The sequence below is a fragment of the Penicillium hordei genome (genome assembly GCF_028827395.1).
Source record: "Penicillium hordei strain IBT 12815 chromosome Unknown utg000006l_segment0_segment0, whole genome shotgun sequence".
NCBI lineage: Eukaryota > Fungi > Ascomycota > Eurotiomycetes > Eurotiales > Aspergillaceae > Penicillium > Penicillium hordei.
The window spans coordinates 1,168,580-1,184,738 of NW_026623147.1; the positions used below are offsets into that span (position 1 = coordinate 1,168,580).

General features: G+C 46.8%; 3 protein-coding genes across 3 annotated transcripts; 2 read left to right on the forward strand and 1 right to left on the reverse strand.

The window, feature by feature from the left end:
* Positions 1-10,081: 10,081 nt before the first annotated feature.
* Positions 10,082-11,020, reverse strand: N7537_011124 (NmrA/HSCARG family protein; the record flags this gene model as incomplete). Its single annotated transcript, XM_056902178.1, has 1 exon — positions 10,082-11,020. The coding sequence occupies one exon, from the start codon at positions 11,018-11,020 to the stop codon at positions 10,082-10,084; it is 939 nt and encodes a 312-aa protein (XP_056747465.1).
* Positions 11,021-11,538: 518 nt separating this feature from the next.
* Positions 11,539-12,778, forward strand: N7537_011125 (putative adenosine deaminase; the record flags this gene model as incomplete). Its single annotated transcript, XM_056902179.1, has 4 exons — positions 11,539-11,595; positions 11,648-11,790; positions 11,863-12,523; positions 12,584-12,778. 4 exons carry the CDS (start codon positions 11,539-11,541, stop codon positions 12,776-12,778), a joined length of 1,056 nt encoding a protein of 351 aa, XP_056747466.1.
* Positions 12,779-13,218: 440 nt separating this feature from the next.
* N7537_011126 (uncharacterized protein) lies at positions 13,219-15,945 on the forward strand (the record flags this gene model as incomplete). Its single annotated transcript, XM_056902180.1, has 1 exon — positions 13,219-15,945. The coding sequence occupies one exon, from the start codon at positions 13,219-13,221 to the stop codon at positions 15,943-15,945; it is 2,727 nt and encodes a 908-aa protein (XP_056747467.1).
* Between the last annotated feature and the right edge of the window lie 214 nt (positions 15,946-16,159).

The following is a 16,159-nucleotide window of genomic DNA, read 5'->3' on the forward strand; positions in this document are numbered from 1 at the left end:
TTTTTTTTTAGTTTTTAGTTTTCCTTTTTTTTTTCTGTTCAAGAAGACATCTGAGTTAATAGATATTTAAAGAAACATCCAATTCAAGCTGCGACTGCAGATATTCCAGTCGTGATGTGGATGTGGGAATGTTGTATGTATGGTCTGTTAGGGCAAAAAATTTTTTTTTCTAACTCACCAGTGTATATGAGCCACGATTAGTGGGAATGAGGCTGAGATTCCAAGCGAGGAAAAAAAAGCCAACAAAGAAGTTTATAGCATAAGAAGAGAAAAAAATAAAAATTGAAGGGGCTGTTGAAATGATTAAATACTACACCGTATGGCAATAAACAATTGCTTATTTCCAGGCATGCTCCTACAGTTAGGTACTACTTCAATACCCAAGTGCCTATCAAAATACAGGGCTGCCTACCATGAGATGACGATGTGGAATGATTGCCAGACGGAAACCCGTTGCTCGGTATAATTGGCCGATCCTTGGAATTCCTGGGGAATGTTATCGGCCAAACGGGGTCGATCTGTGTTTCAAGTTTAGACGGGAGCCCCAAAGGGGACGAGGATTATACAATTTCCCTACAATCTACGTATGACAGACTCTCCTGGGTCTTTCACGGCGGGCAAAGGGGGGATCTCCCCCTTTCTCTTTATTCAAATTTCAAGTTTAATAATAAGAAATGTCCCGAGAAATTATGGATTACGGTGGATACAATAATAGCAGTCTATTTCATTCAAACTTCTATAGTCCGAGACACCGCCGGGCTCCAGTTCCCCCACATCGCAGCGTACTTAGTCGACTAGTCTAGTATTACAATAACTTTTGAGATTATTACCTGTTAGACTGTAACGCTCATTCTTTACCTGTATTACTTCTGTGGAAATTCCCGCCTAGCACCGACAGGGCGGTCCGGGGAAGATATGCGGAGCCTTCGGATTCCTGTGTTTTGATCGCGAGATTCGATTAGACTTTCCCGTTCTCCCTGTGATACACGGTCTTATCTAGTGTTGTGTTTTCTTCCAAGGTTGTGTTTGTGTTCATTGTTGACTGGTCGGGCGACTATCTGTGCCCAAGTTCTGAGAGAAAAGAGCCCGAGTCGATCACGACGCACATCATCATTTCCTCCTATTCGACACCTTGTGGGGAGGAAATGGTAGGATGATATAGTGTACACCGCAAAATTGACTATAAGGTCTGTGTACATTACAGTAGTACACCGTCATCTATAGGGAACGTTGAAATTGAACGTCATCCCTGAACCGGTGAGGCTTGATGTGTCAGTGAAAACAGTTTGGGCGGTGCAGATGGAGTAATTTCTCCAAAGTAAAAACAGATCGGGGGATTTTGAGGTCTCTGTTTAACATCCCAAAAAAATAAAAAATATACCAAAGATTTTTAGTATTTTGTCCCGCCTACGAGGCCCGCACCTCCCGCGACTCAGTATCCGATAGCTTCCATGCTCTGTATTCTCGGGAACATTTTGATTCTGCTCTGTCTCAGCTCCTCTCAGCTCACCTCGTACCTGTCAAGGCACACAGTGATACAGATTGTATGATGTAGAGTGAGACCAGCCGCAATGCACAGAAACATCTGCGGGGTTGGGTCAACCCCGCAGCCGGAAACTTGATGAGTTGTCGATGCCGTGCTTCACCATTTCCTTGATTATTTCGATTCACAACTCTGCCGCTACAGCCGGAGAAAAGAAAATTGAAGTCCCTCCACACCCCTCACTACAAAGTAAGGCTATGCTCTCCTGATCCTGCGGCCCCGCACGTCAGCCGTGTGGGTTGTTGAATGAACTTAGCGCTGTCCAAGGGCGACAATTAGCCTCTTCTAGTCGTAACAGCCGCATAAACCTAGCAGCTCTTGACAAGGATCTTGTTCAGACCTCAGATGGTCATGGCGGTTAGATACTCGGATGCCTAGGAGTCCCGCGTTCGCAACTCATTTAGAAAAGCGCTCTCCTTGCGGTTTTTAATGCGCTCGAAAAATGCGATAGGCAGGTACAACTATCCAAAAAGGGCAATAGACGTCATTATTTTTGCTTTTTCATTTAGTTCGTGGTAATTTTCCTTCTTTTTTTTTTCTGTTTTTCTTTTCTTTCTTTTCTCTTTTTCGATGTGGGCGACAAATACCGTGCTAGAATGAAATGACTCATATATCCTAACAGATACGCAACTTCACTATATTTTCAGGTCGGATCCAGCGCTGACGGTGTCTGTTATCCACCATCCGTGCGCTATTAACATGATATCGTGCAGGGCGGATGTGGCGGGTTAGAAAAGAGAGTACCCTCGGGTTTCTAGGGCAACATTGACAAAATAGATTAAAACTTGCAGGGAATCAAAGTAAGATCTATTATTATTGGATTGTAGAAAGTAAAGCGCCACGTTATCAAAGACATCATTGAGAGGAGTGCTGATTTACCGGTATAATTATAGAGATGCAGTTTCTTGTCACTAGCCCCGATATACCCCACCCAATAACGAGGTAAAGACAAAGAGCGGTGGCTGAAGCAAGGATCTGCGTGTTCGTAACAGCCACTCTTCTTCGACGACAGCAACACGATAATGATTAAAACATCTTGACCGCTAATCACTGTGCCTCAGGTGATCCATAACTCAAGTCGGCAAACCAGTGAGCGATCTCCACCACGATCCAACCAAGGGGGGTTGCAGACGGGATGAAGAGGGGGAGTTGTTTATCAAACCTCATTTGCCCACCTCGTACTCCGTACTCCGTACTGGGTACCTATGTATAGTGCGAAGAACCCATGCTATCATGCCACACTTTCGCAGATATAGTTTTCCAGCTCTGACGTGCCACATGGGACTTATGTCTAATGACAGGATGGGCGGTAACTAGTTAATCTAGTGGATTACAAACAATTCTTTCGCGTGATCAATGCTTAGAAGTTATTGGGCGCTTGCTTTGACCATCACAATAATCCTGGCGGGGACAGGGCTGTCTCATTTGGAACCTTTCACCCAATCATCCTGTACTCGTTTGGACCTTACGGCTCCTAGGACAAAGACTATGGTCAAAGGCTTGACGTAGTACTTGGGTACATATATGTTGTATGGGGAAATGCATGTCTTACTATTTTTCCTTCCAAGATTCTTGGGGTCTTCCATTGGCCTTGGTGGGGGCTTGGAGGTCCACTTGACAGGGTGGTTCTTATACGATGTACGGAGCACGGAGTATACGGAGTACAAGCTAGTGTATTATATATGACATTGCTCAGGGGAACATTTTGCTTTTCAATACTTCCTATGTTTCGAAGTTCCTTCTGGAAGGTTAAAATTACTGGTATAGTTGACGATAGCCAAAAGTAATAAAACCTGTAGAACCTACGTCATTACTATGTAGCATTTAATTATTGACCGCGTCTTATATCGTCAGACATTCTGCATTGAATCGCGCCATACTGCCTAGAGAGGTATGTGAGTCCCTCAAGCCGCAGAACTAACTCTGCACTCCATTTTGATGTGCATGTAAACCATAATACCAGTCAATCTCGCATCCGCACCTTGCTACGATCAACAGCCCTAAATAACGAACCCCCCACTTTTGACGGCCGGCTCCGCCTATGGGACAAAACTATCGGCGAAAAAAACTCTCCTCGATACTCTTTGTTCCCTTTGTCATTCTATGGGGGGTGCTTTGAGTGATTGCGTAGTACTCCCCGGGGTTATTTCTGTGAGATGTATTGGATTTTTTAAGAAAAAGCCTATTTCTTCCATGACAACGTTAGACTTCTCCCACATTAGAGAATATCTCATTATTTAACTGGATGATGGGTATCCCATATACAGGTTGTTTTTGGGAAATAGGTAATCATTGTGGTGACATCATGAAGACGCAACGGTAGATGAAATTCTTTTCGTTACGGTAATATTAGTATTAATACCAATACAGTGGTATTACTGTCAGGTACATGGAATATTCCTTAGAACCTTCCAAGTTTGGAAACTTGGAAACTCCAGTAAGATAGCAATTATAGCGCGAGCTAGTCGGGGTTTGAGGTGAGCCATTGAGGTTGTCACTTTCAGGGGTATACTCATTCTTAATCAATGAGGCAAAAAAAAAAGGAAGTTTGACTGTCCTAAAATTGCGGTATGGGTCTGATCTTCAGGAGAGAACGGAAGGGGCTTGCCATCTCCATTCCAGGGCAATTTAGGATTCTCCCTTTCTCCAATAGAGGAATAGAGGACCCAGTAGTATAATAATTGTCCCGATGTAGCATTTGGAATGTTTAGGTTGGGGAATGCAATCTCCTATACTCCGTATTGTAGCACTTATTTGAAACACCCTAACATTTCATTTACTTAGGGTTACCTAGTATGATATACGGAGACTCTTTCCAAGTAATACATGTATTCCACTATATCAAAACAATCTTACATGCTAATTATACAGACCCAGGGGGATGGAACCGTTGCGCCTCACTGGAGCCAGGGATGTTGCTCTATCACCTTAAGTCTCGGTATCTTGGAGATGCCCTGCTTTCTTCTCTGGTCATATAACACACGTTATGGTGGTGAGATTGTTATTGTGACTTGCTAGGTACCTGTTGGACATACAACCTTGCCAACAGATACAGCTAATGCGATAGTATTCGGCCAAATGTACATCTTTGCGACGAGGTATCCTTTGACCAAAGTAGGCAACTGGAAAAGAAGCACCCCCGCTTTAACGCATGTACGCCGGCACCCGTCTAGCTTCAAAGGATGACAGTGCATGTCAAAATGATACTCCCCACTCCCACCCAAACAAAGAAAGCCCTGATAGAGACTGACACGTCTCAGACATCCCCCACTCTCGTCTCAGCCCACAGCCACTTTCAGCTCAGCCTCGCCCCGCTCCTTCGATGCGTCTTCGATACTTCCAGCGTTAATATGTAAATCAAGGCACGTTGTGGTGTAGGATCACACTAGCATGGAAATGGAAAAATGAAAATAAAAATAAAAATCCAAAGGTCATCTCACCATCCTCGGGCCTTTCCCTTTGATACGATACCCCGGGGGTACCTCCGTTGGCTTACCACCAGCCCCTCCAATCACTGGCCCGACTATGCCTAAATACTAGATTTTCCCTACCGCCTATACCCTATTTTGATTCCGACTGCAGGAAGGCAGATGTGCCTCTTTTTTTTTTGCCTTCTCTCTTTCATCTCGGCAGGTGCATGTGACTCACCTTGGCGTGGATGTTCCCATCATACCCGAGAATATTGGTGTAACAGTATCATGGGGTGTCTGTGGCTCGCACGTCAATGATCGTGTAACCAGAATCATGCATTGCGACTCGTCCCGGTCCTGTTCAGAATGATACTCTTGTTCCAGAGGAATCTATCCCGGAACCGGCATGGCGCCATCATTTGTCTTCCGGTTGATATGTTCAACTTTCCTATTTCCCCTCAAGCCGGTGCCTTTTTTTTCGTTGCCGGGGTGGATTCCGGGATCAACCCCATACCATGTCTGTATAGGACACGGATTATAGGATTCCACGCACGGTGTCCGGGCGTTTCGAATGCTCGTTTGATAGACGGCGTGCGGTCATACGATGAGGGAGATCTGGTACGTGGCCATGATCTGGATAACAAGGGAGGTGGGCATGTGTTTCCCGGAGCTTGCAATACTTTACACGATGTATCGTGTACCTAGGCAAAGCGGGACAGCGGGACAGCGGGAAAGGAAACATCGAGAAATTGCAACGAACCCACGAGTACTCCGTAAATATCTGGGACATATCGCACGATCCATTAACCTGATTACCCATCGTGCTAGATATCGTGGCTGCATATCTCGTGGACAGAACAGATATTGCGGACCCATAGCTCGGAATAACAACCGGTTCCAAGCGGCTCTGGCTCTTAGAAACAGAAATCCCCACCACATTGACCCAGTCTCAGCCTTGCGATTGGTGCAAGTCGCTTATGGCTTGGATAGCAGGCTGACGCCATCCAAACGCAGTGGATATCAGCCCCAGTGGGGCAAGTACCAGGAAAATGCCCCCGGAAACGCCGTCGCAAGCCAACGTGCCTGCTGCTGTTGGCTGTTTCATCCACGCTACCACACCAAAGAGATTCAAACATCCCGCGGCAAAGTTTAGGTGCCAACAAGCTAATTTATCCGAAGCACTCATTTCCTCTACCAGTTTATATCACACATCCCCACATGTCCACCAAATAAATCCACATGGCACCATATGCCAAACATTCGGAACGCAAAGCATTCGCCAGGTATCTAGCGGGTTCCATATGTCCCAGATCTAGGGCTAAAAATAACGCCTTTCCATATCTTGAAACCGAATGACCCCACATCCAGTTCCCGTGGGACAACGTGGCTTCCAGAATTTTCATCGAAGCCTGTTCAGCCCACTTCGGCAATTCAGTACCGTACAGGACCAGGGTCAAGCCCTGGCATGCTAGGGTCCAATTCACACGAATTCGAACACGTGGATTTTTTTATTCACCCTTCGCATGCTTGGAGCCTAATACGACGGGTCGCTCGGAAGCCGTTGCCAGCGAATCTTGGTACACGTGTCTTGGCGGTTTGACCTTGAACTCTACCTAGGGCTTGTCCAGGATAGTGGCTGGCGGAGAGACGTATCTCGAGGTTGAAACCTGTTGCAGATGTGGATCCCTTTTACGGGTTATGTTGCTGTCGCAACAAGTGGTATTACTGTAACATGGCGTTCATACAGGATTCCTTCGTATACAGTGCTATAGTTGGTATTTATTGGTTTTCATGTGAATTTTGAACGTTGTGGTCTATTCTTAGGAGCGGCTCGGGGAATCCCTGTCGAAGGAATGCATTACTTGCATTCAGCCTCTTTTTAAGTTTGGCGCATAAGCCGAAGTACCCAAGTAATTACAACGTGGTACATCGCCAAGCTGTTTGCTTCGAAGTTATTATGCGTGAACATCCTTTTGTGGTGCTTACTCCGGGCGTTGTAGATTAGAGTTCACATTTCATACAAGACAACAGCGGTCAGAGAGGCTGTCGCAGTCATGTTCATTCTTAGATCTTGAATACATTGGTGGAACCACTTGCCAGGTGGATGCGGATTCAAAGGTGCGTGTCTTTATTGTCGCTCGGTCGAGAGCGTTTTTTATATCGATTTTCTCCTCCTTTTGCATTCATTTTCAATGTAATCCGATATAGTTCCGATGTAGCTTATCGGTCCTTGCCGTCGATGGAAGGATGAATGTTGCTGAAAATGCGAGTGTATGTGGAGGCAATGGCAATAGAGTCAACTGTGCCTTCCATAGCTTCCTAGAGGTTAGACTCGCGTTCGTGGATCGTTGCTTTCGTTCTGTATGGCACAAAGCTGTGATACGGAAATTGATGCAGACCGGTGCTGACTGGAGGCTTTTTCGAACTGCTCCAAGTCCGAATTGACATCCAGGGCCGTCGGGGCCAGGTCTCTCATGCATGATTGTTTGGTGTCATTCACAATGGCTCTTTTGTTGGTTGTGTGAATCGGACTGAAACTGACGGCACCACTTGCTCCTATAGAAGCCCCGTCGAGGTATCGAACTTCCCAGCACCTATTACAGACTTCTAGTTCGTTCTTGTCTTTCCCCTCGAACGGACCGAGAACAGGCCTGGGGAATCCATAGGCTGTATTAGGAAACCTCAAGTTGAGCTTGTTAACCTCAAATTCAGTTCCAGCTAGAGACCCTGCTTGTTCCTTGGCAGTTTCTGGTTGTTGACATCGGGTCGGTCATCATTTAGGTACACGGGAGACATTAGGCAGTCCTCGACCGCACCGCGCCTGGGTATTCATCCTCGAATTTGTGCCCAGGATATTATGGTTGTGTTCCAGTTTTCATAATCCTTCGTCGGGTCCTTTTCGAGATGAACGTTCCTTGAATGGCGTGGAGCGAGCTGATGATTGATGGGGGAAGACAAGTTAGATCTCGCGAGTGAGGTCTGAATCGTCAAGTCAACTCAGGGAAGCGTTGTTACCAACCCCCCCCCCCCCCCCGGGAGAAGGGTCGTTGGTTGTGGAAGGGAACTGAGTCTTCAGGTGGAATCGAAGAGAAGGAAAATGAGAGACGCAAGTTCATGAGGATTAGGATAACAAGTGAAGGTGCGAAGTAATTTAACTTTGCAATATGGAATATGAAAGAAAGAAACCCCGAATGAAGCGGTAGATTATGTACATGTATCGAATACAACGTAGAAGGTTTGAAAGGGTGAAGGGGGGATCAAGCTGAGCGGCCAAGAGAGAGGGAGGGAAGATCACGAGAAGCAAAGGTCCTTAGGCAGGAAGGCTGCCTTGACAACAACTCGATCATCTCAGCAATCCTGCTAGGTATGTATTTATGGGTCTGTCCTCATGTTTTAATTCACTTTCGTATACACTATACAATGCTAAAATATCACACACGAGGTTAGGTTAAAGGTACTGGACCAGGGCAGTGTCGTCCATTATTTATTTTCACACCATGTGTTTGACAGAGAACTCTTTGAACAATGCTGTATTCAAGCCTACTTATCTTCAAGCGAGTATTGCGGTGGTACCTTCCCACAATGGACTTCTCAGTGATAAACTCAGTAATGAATCCTCAACGCCATAGCACCGTCACCCCATTGTTCGCAAAGGAAACTAAGATGATTAGTGCCACCATCGCCGATTACACCAATCCTATAACGTACAAGCGGTTGACGGTTTCACACCCCCATGAAAGATAGCTTATACACCAACTGTGATGTCACCGAGTTTTCCGGCGCCATCGCAAGGGATTTTGAATACCTCGCATTCAAAAGTTTCTTGATTATCTCATCGACTACCAAATTTCTTGAAGATTCTACCAACTCCACGCCTCTACTTTTTCTGGATTTACACTCGAGGTTTTGAATGAAGGCGAGAACTTCGATGCTACCGATAGAGACCAAATATAATAACGCAGGATACCGTAAATACGCCTCACCAAACCAAAAGAAATATTAATGAACATCACCAGTTGTGGCAACATCAGTCAATCATCAAATAAACCAACTACGATGATGCTCATGAAAGAGCCCTGGAGTTCGCTGAGATGTCACTCCAATCGCACAAGTCCTCTAGGGTCCTTTAAGTTGTGGTACAAATTTGTGACCGAGCAACTGGTGGGCAAAACGCCCAAGGACGACCATGAGACTCTCGCCAACTTCTTCAGAAGATGCTCGACAAACAGCCAATTGAAATGGGTGTGATTGAAGAAAGTCATATCACTCCCTTCCTCCTCGTTTCCTGCTCGTTTGCCTCTCGCTTTCCTGGGCAGCTGTGCCAAGGGATGATATCAATCTGCCTGTTGGAGTCCATCGATATGAGGTTTGACAGTTGTCATGGAAGTTAGAGTTTCCGAATCTACTTCGTGTCTAGCCATAGATGCAAGACGACAGGTGGAAACACCAAGAACGGCTATCAAATCGTGCCACACTATCGGCCTTGAACGAACAAAGAATATTGATATGCCCTACTCCGGTAGCCGAATGCAATAAGATCTTGGTGGGGAAGCTGGACTGCAAGTACGCGGTTGGACGAGGTATTGCAATCCCTGGTGTACCCCTACGGACGGCATTCGATTGGAGTTTCGGATTGTTGTTGGCTGGCTAAATACCTAAGAAGCCATCGAGTCATTGAACTTTTGTTGCTATAGGGCACCAAACTCCCTATACCCTCTTGAGGCTAGCTCAACCTAACCGTTTACAGGGAGTTTCTGAGTTACATGTATATAAGTATGAATATCCATCAAAATAATTATCTATCCTTTAATTTAGAGAGCTGAAGAAGATACATACATTCTTTGTAAACATCCGCAAGATCTGTGGTTGATTCTCGGCACGGCCCGCAAAGCTTTTTGGAATTCTCCACCTGAGCAGTTTTCAACAAGCCCAAATAGCGAGGGATTTGGCTGAAGCTGAATATGGAGTTCGATTTAGCAGCAAGTGATAGTACAAATAAGAGTTGGTATATATATACTACTAGGGCTTCTAGGTAGTAAGGGGTGAAATTCATTCTATATTCTGATTTTGAATCTAATAGGATATTTATATCATATTAAGCAACCCGACACTTGGAACGGTTACTTGTCTACGCAAGCTGAAATGGATGTCTCTCCAAGTACTCCTCGAAAGTGGAGAGCTTGCCCCGGGCGCTGGCAGCGGCTTCTGCAACCAACGTCTCCGAGCCAGGGCCGAAATATCCATACTCATCCATGAAGCTGAATCCCTCCGCAAAAACATCCTGGAAAAAAGGCAATCCTGCCTTGAACTCCTCAGTGGAGATCTGCTTATAGATGATGGGTTTGCCGGAACTCTTGGACAGGAGGGCGGTGATCTCCTCCACGGTGTATAGTTTTGTGGCAGCGTGGAGTCGCTTTCCCTGGTACTTCTCGGGTTCGGCAAGGATAGCGCCCACGAACTTGCCCGTGTCACCCACAGCATCCACCAAGGGGAACTGGGCCTGGGGAGAGGTATGACGGGCTAGCACATAAGTACCATCGGGGGCCTGTGTGGGGGCCAAAAAAGTTTGCGCCTGGAGGTTTTCCATGAACGAGCCCAGCGAGACAAAAGCACTCTTGATAGGAAGAGTGCGAATGTATTCCTCGGCAGCGGCCTTGGCATCGAAGGGAATGACCGCGCTGTATTTACCCTTGGAGATATCGCGAATTGCTGGGAGGGTGCTCCAGATAAGATAATCGACACCTTGCTGAACAGCGACATCGGCGATCCGCTTAGCATTAGCTAGCTCGACTTGGAAGGCGTCGGCGCTAAGGTCAGGTGTGGTCATGGCAAAGACCGTATGCACACCGTTCAAGGCTGCCGCTAGCGAGGCCGAGTCGGCCACGTCACCATCAACAACCTCGACATTCCCTTTGGCATTCAATTGCTGCGCCTTCTCAGAGTTGACATCGCGGGTTATGGCCCGGATATTGTACTGTTTGGAAAGCTCTGGGTCGTTCAGGACATGGTTCAGGACGGAGCTGCCTTGTTGGCCTGTAGCACCGAAAATAGCAAGAATCTTGGCCATTGTGGGGGTTTGAGGGGGGAGGGGGGTTGAAAGTTGAGTAAGGCAAGGAACTGGTAGTTTCAAAAGAATGGTTGGATACGAGTATTTAAGGAATTGCTTGGATTAACAATGGAATGGAAAAGAATGAGGGGACAGGATGGTTTAAAATCAGCTTAACTACTCAACGACATGCATGAGAGGGGGAAGCGCTACGTAGATTATCAATTCAGTTCTAATTCATCTAAGGCAAAGTAGATGCTGCGCCATAACTAACACAGAGGTCTAACCCCTATTAACAGCCGCAATTGTCAATCCCTCGGCGTATTCTGGGAGATACTATTGGCTCAAGGTTATCGACTTGTCATGTCAGCAATCTATTCGATTCTACCTCAAACCCTTAAACGTGGGGGCCGTATAGCACAGATGGACAGGTGGTAATGTCCATATGAAGTTGGAAAAAGAGGAAGTCACCTGCCTTGGCAGTTTCTGTCCGCTTCTACATCCCTCGATTCTCGTAGACTTGACTACCTAACCAAGCCATGGATGACTCAAAGCCAGTTGACCAGCGATTCACTAAAGCGCTACCAAAAATTGAGGTATGATCGACGTCTTGTAATCTTTGGATTTTCTGACTCGATCACACTGCAGCTGCACGCTCATCTCAGTGGGAGCATCAGTCGCCAATGCCTGCATGAAATCTGGAAACGCAAAAAAGAGCAGAACCCGAATTTCGATGTAGAGGATCCGCTGGTGTTAATGCCTCCGGGCAAGGTCGATTATACACTGGAAACGTAGGTGTCGTGTCTGTGTCTGCACTCGACAATGCTGCAAAATCATTACCTTCCGAGCTAACAATGGCTTAGGTTCTTCTCAACATTTTCCAAGTTAACCTACCAGCTCTGCAACGACCTAGATAACTTGGTATATGCCACTAACTCAGTTCTCGAGGACTTTCTTGGGGATGGAGTAGTGTACCTCGAGCTACGGACCATACCAAGAGCATCTCCCGGCATAACTCGAGAACAATACATCAACTCAGTGCTGGATACAATGGAGAAATTCCGAAACAAAACTAAACGCATGTCCGTGTTTTTAATTCTAGCCATCGATCGCGGCAGCATGACAGCAGCAGAGGCGGATGAGATCGTCAATCTGGCGATCGAAAACAAGTCGCGCGGGGTTGTAGGGGTGGATATTTGCGGCAACCCAACCAAAGGCGATGTCAGCATTTACAAAGAACCATTTGCGAAAGCCAAGGCCAATGGGCTAGGAATCACCCTTCACTTTGCTGAGACCACAGCCTCGGCTTCCGCGAGCGAGCTATCGACCCTTCTTTCTTTCCAGCCTGACCGACTGGGTCATGTCATCCATGTGCCCGATGCGATCAAGAAGGAGATTGCGCGGCGCAAGCTCAGCCTGGAGCTGTGCATTTCTTGCAACGTCCATGCGAAGATGATTAATGGGGGGTTCTTGAATCACCATTTTGGTTATTGGCGACACGAACACTGCCCGATCGCACTGTGTGTAAGTTATGCCAATTAAGACGGAGATATATTCTCGTTCCCTGACTCTTGATTTCCACAGACCGACGATGTAGGGTTTTTCTGCAGCCCTGTCTCCAACGAGTACTTGTTGGCCGCACAGCATTTTGGCTTGAGTCGTACTGATCTCCTGGACATGTGCATTAAGTCCGCAGAGGCAATTTTTGCTAGTGAGTACTACAAAGGGAGAATTCAAGGTATGCTCGAAGTATTTGCTACTCGGTTTGACTCTGCATGAGGGGTTGGAGCCGTATGGGATTTTTTAACATCGTTCTTTGTCATTACCCGAAGAAAATGCCTATGAATATTCGTCGAGTGCAATCAATCTAAGCCCTTCATCTCATATCCTACAGGGGTTCCGTACTTTGACCAGTTGACGCTATACCTGATTAGGTACCCGGCAAAAGGAGAGAGCTGTGTCCAGATGGCACGCTCTCAGCCTCAAAATACTAAACCTCAATCGGGTGTCCGCCTGGGTTTTTCCTTTGAAAATATTACGTTACGTTAAAATTTCAAAGGTTGTACTTCATTTATGACTCAATGTGTGGAACCTTTGCATATCATTTAAGGCGCGGCATCTCCCGAACTTCGCGTTTCAACTCTCGACTTCGAATTATCTCCTCGACTTCTCATTTCAGTCGGACCTTCTCTCATAAAACTCAAAGGTCCAATACCATTATGGCAAACGGAGCTCTCCCACAGACTCTTAAGTCTATCACTGCCACAAAAATCAGTGAACTCTCAAAGCAACGCGCCCTATTTGATCTGCGCAAAACCGAAATTCTCGCAGTTGCCAACGCAGCCCCAGATCTGCGCACCCATGCTCAGGCTTTGCTGGATGGAATCTCACGCTTGAAGGGATTCCCCGAGGATTCGCTCGACAAAGATGACGTGGATTTAGACGCTGATTCCTTTGATGAGGAATCAGAAGACACACTCACTTCCCGAGGAGTGGGTCGTTTGCAGCCAGACGATCATACCAACATTCGTCGCTTTCTTCTACAAAGTCGCCACGACCCTTCCATCTCCAAGGCAGCTCTACAGGATCGTATCGATCAGCTTGAAAAGGAGCTGCGGTATCTTGAGATAAAGCACGAGCACGGTGCTTTCTACAGCAATTTAGTCAAAGAGTGGTTGTCGGAGTTGGATGGAAGCATGACCTCCACTGCGAATGAATCCAAATCCACTGAATCCGACCCAACCTTCGAAAACGTTGGACGGGCAGAAATGCACGAGCAACGCGCGACTTGGGAGTCCTTGGTTTTTAATGCTGCGACCCATGTCAACGAAGACGTAATCCAGTCCTACCTCAATGATCTTTTCACCCAAACCAAGCTTTCTCAACAGGCACTCAAGGATCTCCGAGCAAGTATCCATTCGTTTGGCACAGACTTGATCTCAAAGGGCGAGTGGCTCGATGTAGACGAACTCAAATGGGTCTCTGGCGCACTGCTCAAGAGCGATATCCTCAGCGATGAAAAGATAGCCATCCTGAAAGAGTTCATGCGGAACACCGAGGTTGCCCAGGAGGTGGCAGATGTACTCAACATGCGTATTGCCTCGCTCGAGAGCTGGACATGGACTGGAGACGCTGATGGTATTCCGCTTGAGATGCGCCGTCAGCTCAACGGTAAATACCGGGTTTTCATGGATGAAGACCTGCTTGATGCCCTTCTGCTACAGTACATCGGGACAAAATGGGCTGTCAAGCTTCGGGAGGTATTTGAGACATTCCTACATTCCAACGCTTGGAAGACCTTGCAGGAGGATATTCCCGAAGAGCACAAGGAAATGCGCAAGTACTTCCTTGGCCGAGCAGCCAACTCGGACTCCGGCAAGATCAACGAGATTCGAAGGAAGACATACACCGACCAATATTTCATGAGTCAACTGCCAGCTTCAATTGATGAAGGCGTACGGGAATACGATGCCGCAGAGTCCAACACAAATAACACCCTGGATGCAAAGCATTCCCTTCTACACCTCCTGATCACAGAGTCTATCATCCATAAGCATCAGCGCGGAGATTTTACTGCAGTCCGGTCGGATTTTGAGTGGTTTGGCCCTTCAATGCCCCATGCCACCATGCTCACTGTGCTAGAGTTCTTTGGGGTCTCTGAGCTCTGGATCAAGTTTTTCGCAGTGTTTTTGAAGGCCCCACTCAAATTTGTCCAAGATGGAGCTGATGCCTCTGTTCAAATCCGTAAGCGTGGCATTCCAATGAGTCATACACTCGGTGACTGCTTCGGGGAATCCGTTCTCTTCTGTATGGACTATGCAGTCAATCAGGCTACCGATGGCGCTTTCTTGTACCGGCTTCACGATGACTTCTGGTTCTGGGGCGCAGAGAATACTTGCATCAAGGCATGGCAGGCAATGGAGCAGTTCAGTCAGGTAATGGGTCTGAAGTTCAACGCGGAGAAGACTGGAACTGTGCATATGGGCTTGAATAACACCCCAAAGGAGTCTGCCCTTCCCACCGGTGAAATCCGGTGGGGTTTCCTGGTTCTAGATGCGAACAAAGAAAGGTTCATAATCGACCAAGCCCAGGTTGACCAGCATATCGAAGAGCTTCAACGACAACTTTCATCCTGCAAAAGTGTGTTCGCTTGGGTACAGGCATGGAACAGCTATTTCGGCCGCTTCTTTACCAACAACTTTGCAAAGCCGGCCACTTGCTTCGGTAGAGACCATATTGACATGGCAATTGCCACCCTGAGTCGCATCGAGCGTACACTCTTCAACGAAACTTCAGATGATGAAAATTCATCCGATCAAATCAGTGGTGTCACCGACCATCTGCGCACTGTGATCGCAGAGCGATTCGATATCCACGATCTTCCAGATGGATTCTTCTATTATCCCATTGAACTTGGCGGCTTGGGTCTTCTCAATCCCTTCATTACACTACTCGCCATGCGTGAAAACATCAAACAGACCCCCCGCAAGCTACTGCACAAGGCCTCTCTGAGTGATGAGAAGGAATACGAGGCAGCCAAGGAAAAGTTCAAAAAGCATGGCTCTGATGTTAGCAGCCAATTTAGGAGCAAATGGGCCCGTGAATCTAAGTTATTCATGTCCCTAGAAGAGTACAACCTGTATGCGGAAACATTCAGTCCTTCTCTTGTGGATGTGTACACGCAACTCACCGAGGTGCCGAGTGAGACGAGCCTGGCTCTGAGTTCGAGCTTTGAAAGGGAGCAAAATTCCCTTGATCACAGGTCCTCTAAGGGTTCTATCAATGCTTACTGGGGAACAATGACGCCCTACTGGAGATGGGTGGCGGAGTTGTATCATGAAGGGATGGTTCGTAATTACGGTAGCCTGGCTGCTGTGAATCGCGAGTTTATGCCCCTGGGTGTCGTGAAGACCCTGCGGGAGGGTAAATTCAGATGGCAGGGCTAATTGAGGATCGCGCATCTGAATTGCTTGACGCTTCCATGACTTCGGTGACCTATGGCTTTGAGATGAGGCAAAGCAAATGTATTTTTAACATAGACAGGACAAATAGAACAACCTACTACTCTAATCTAAATATTGACATATGTAACCCCAGAGAAGCTCATATAAAGGCTTCACCCAATTGTCTTTCAATCCTAAGGCTAGAGAATTATCAAAA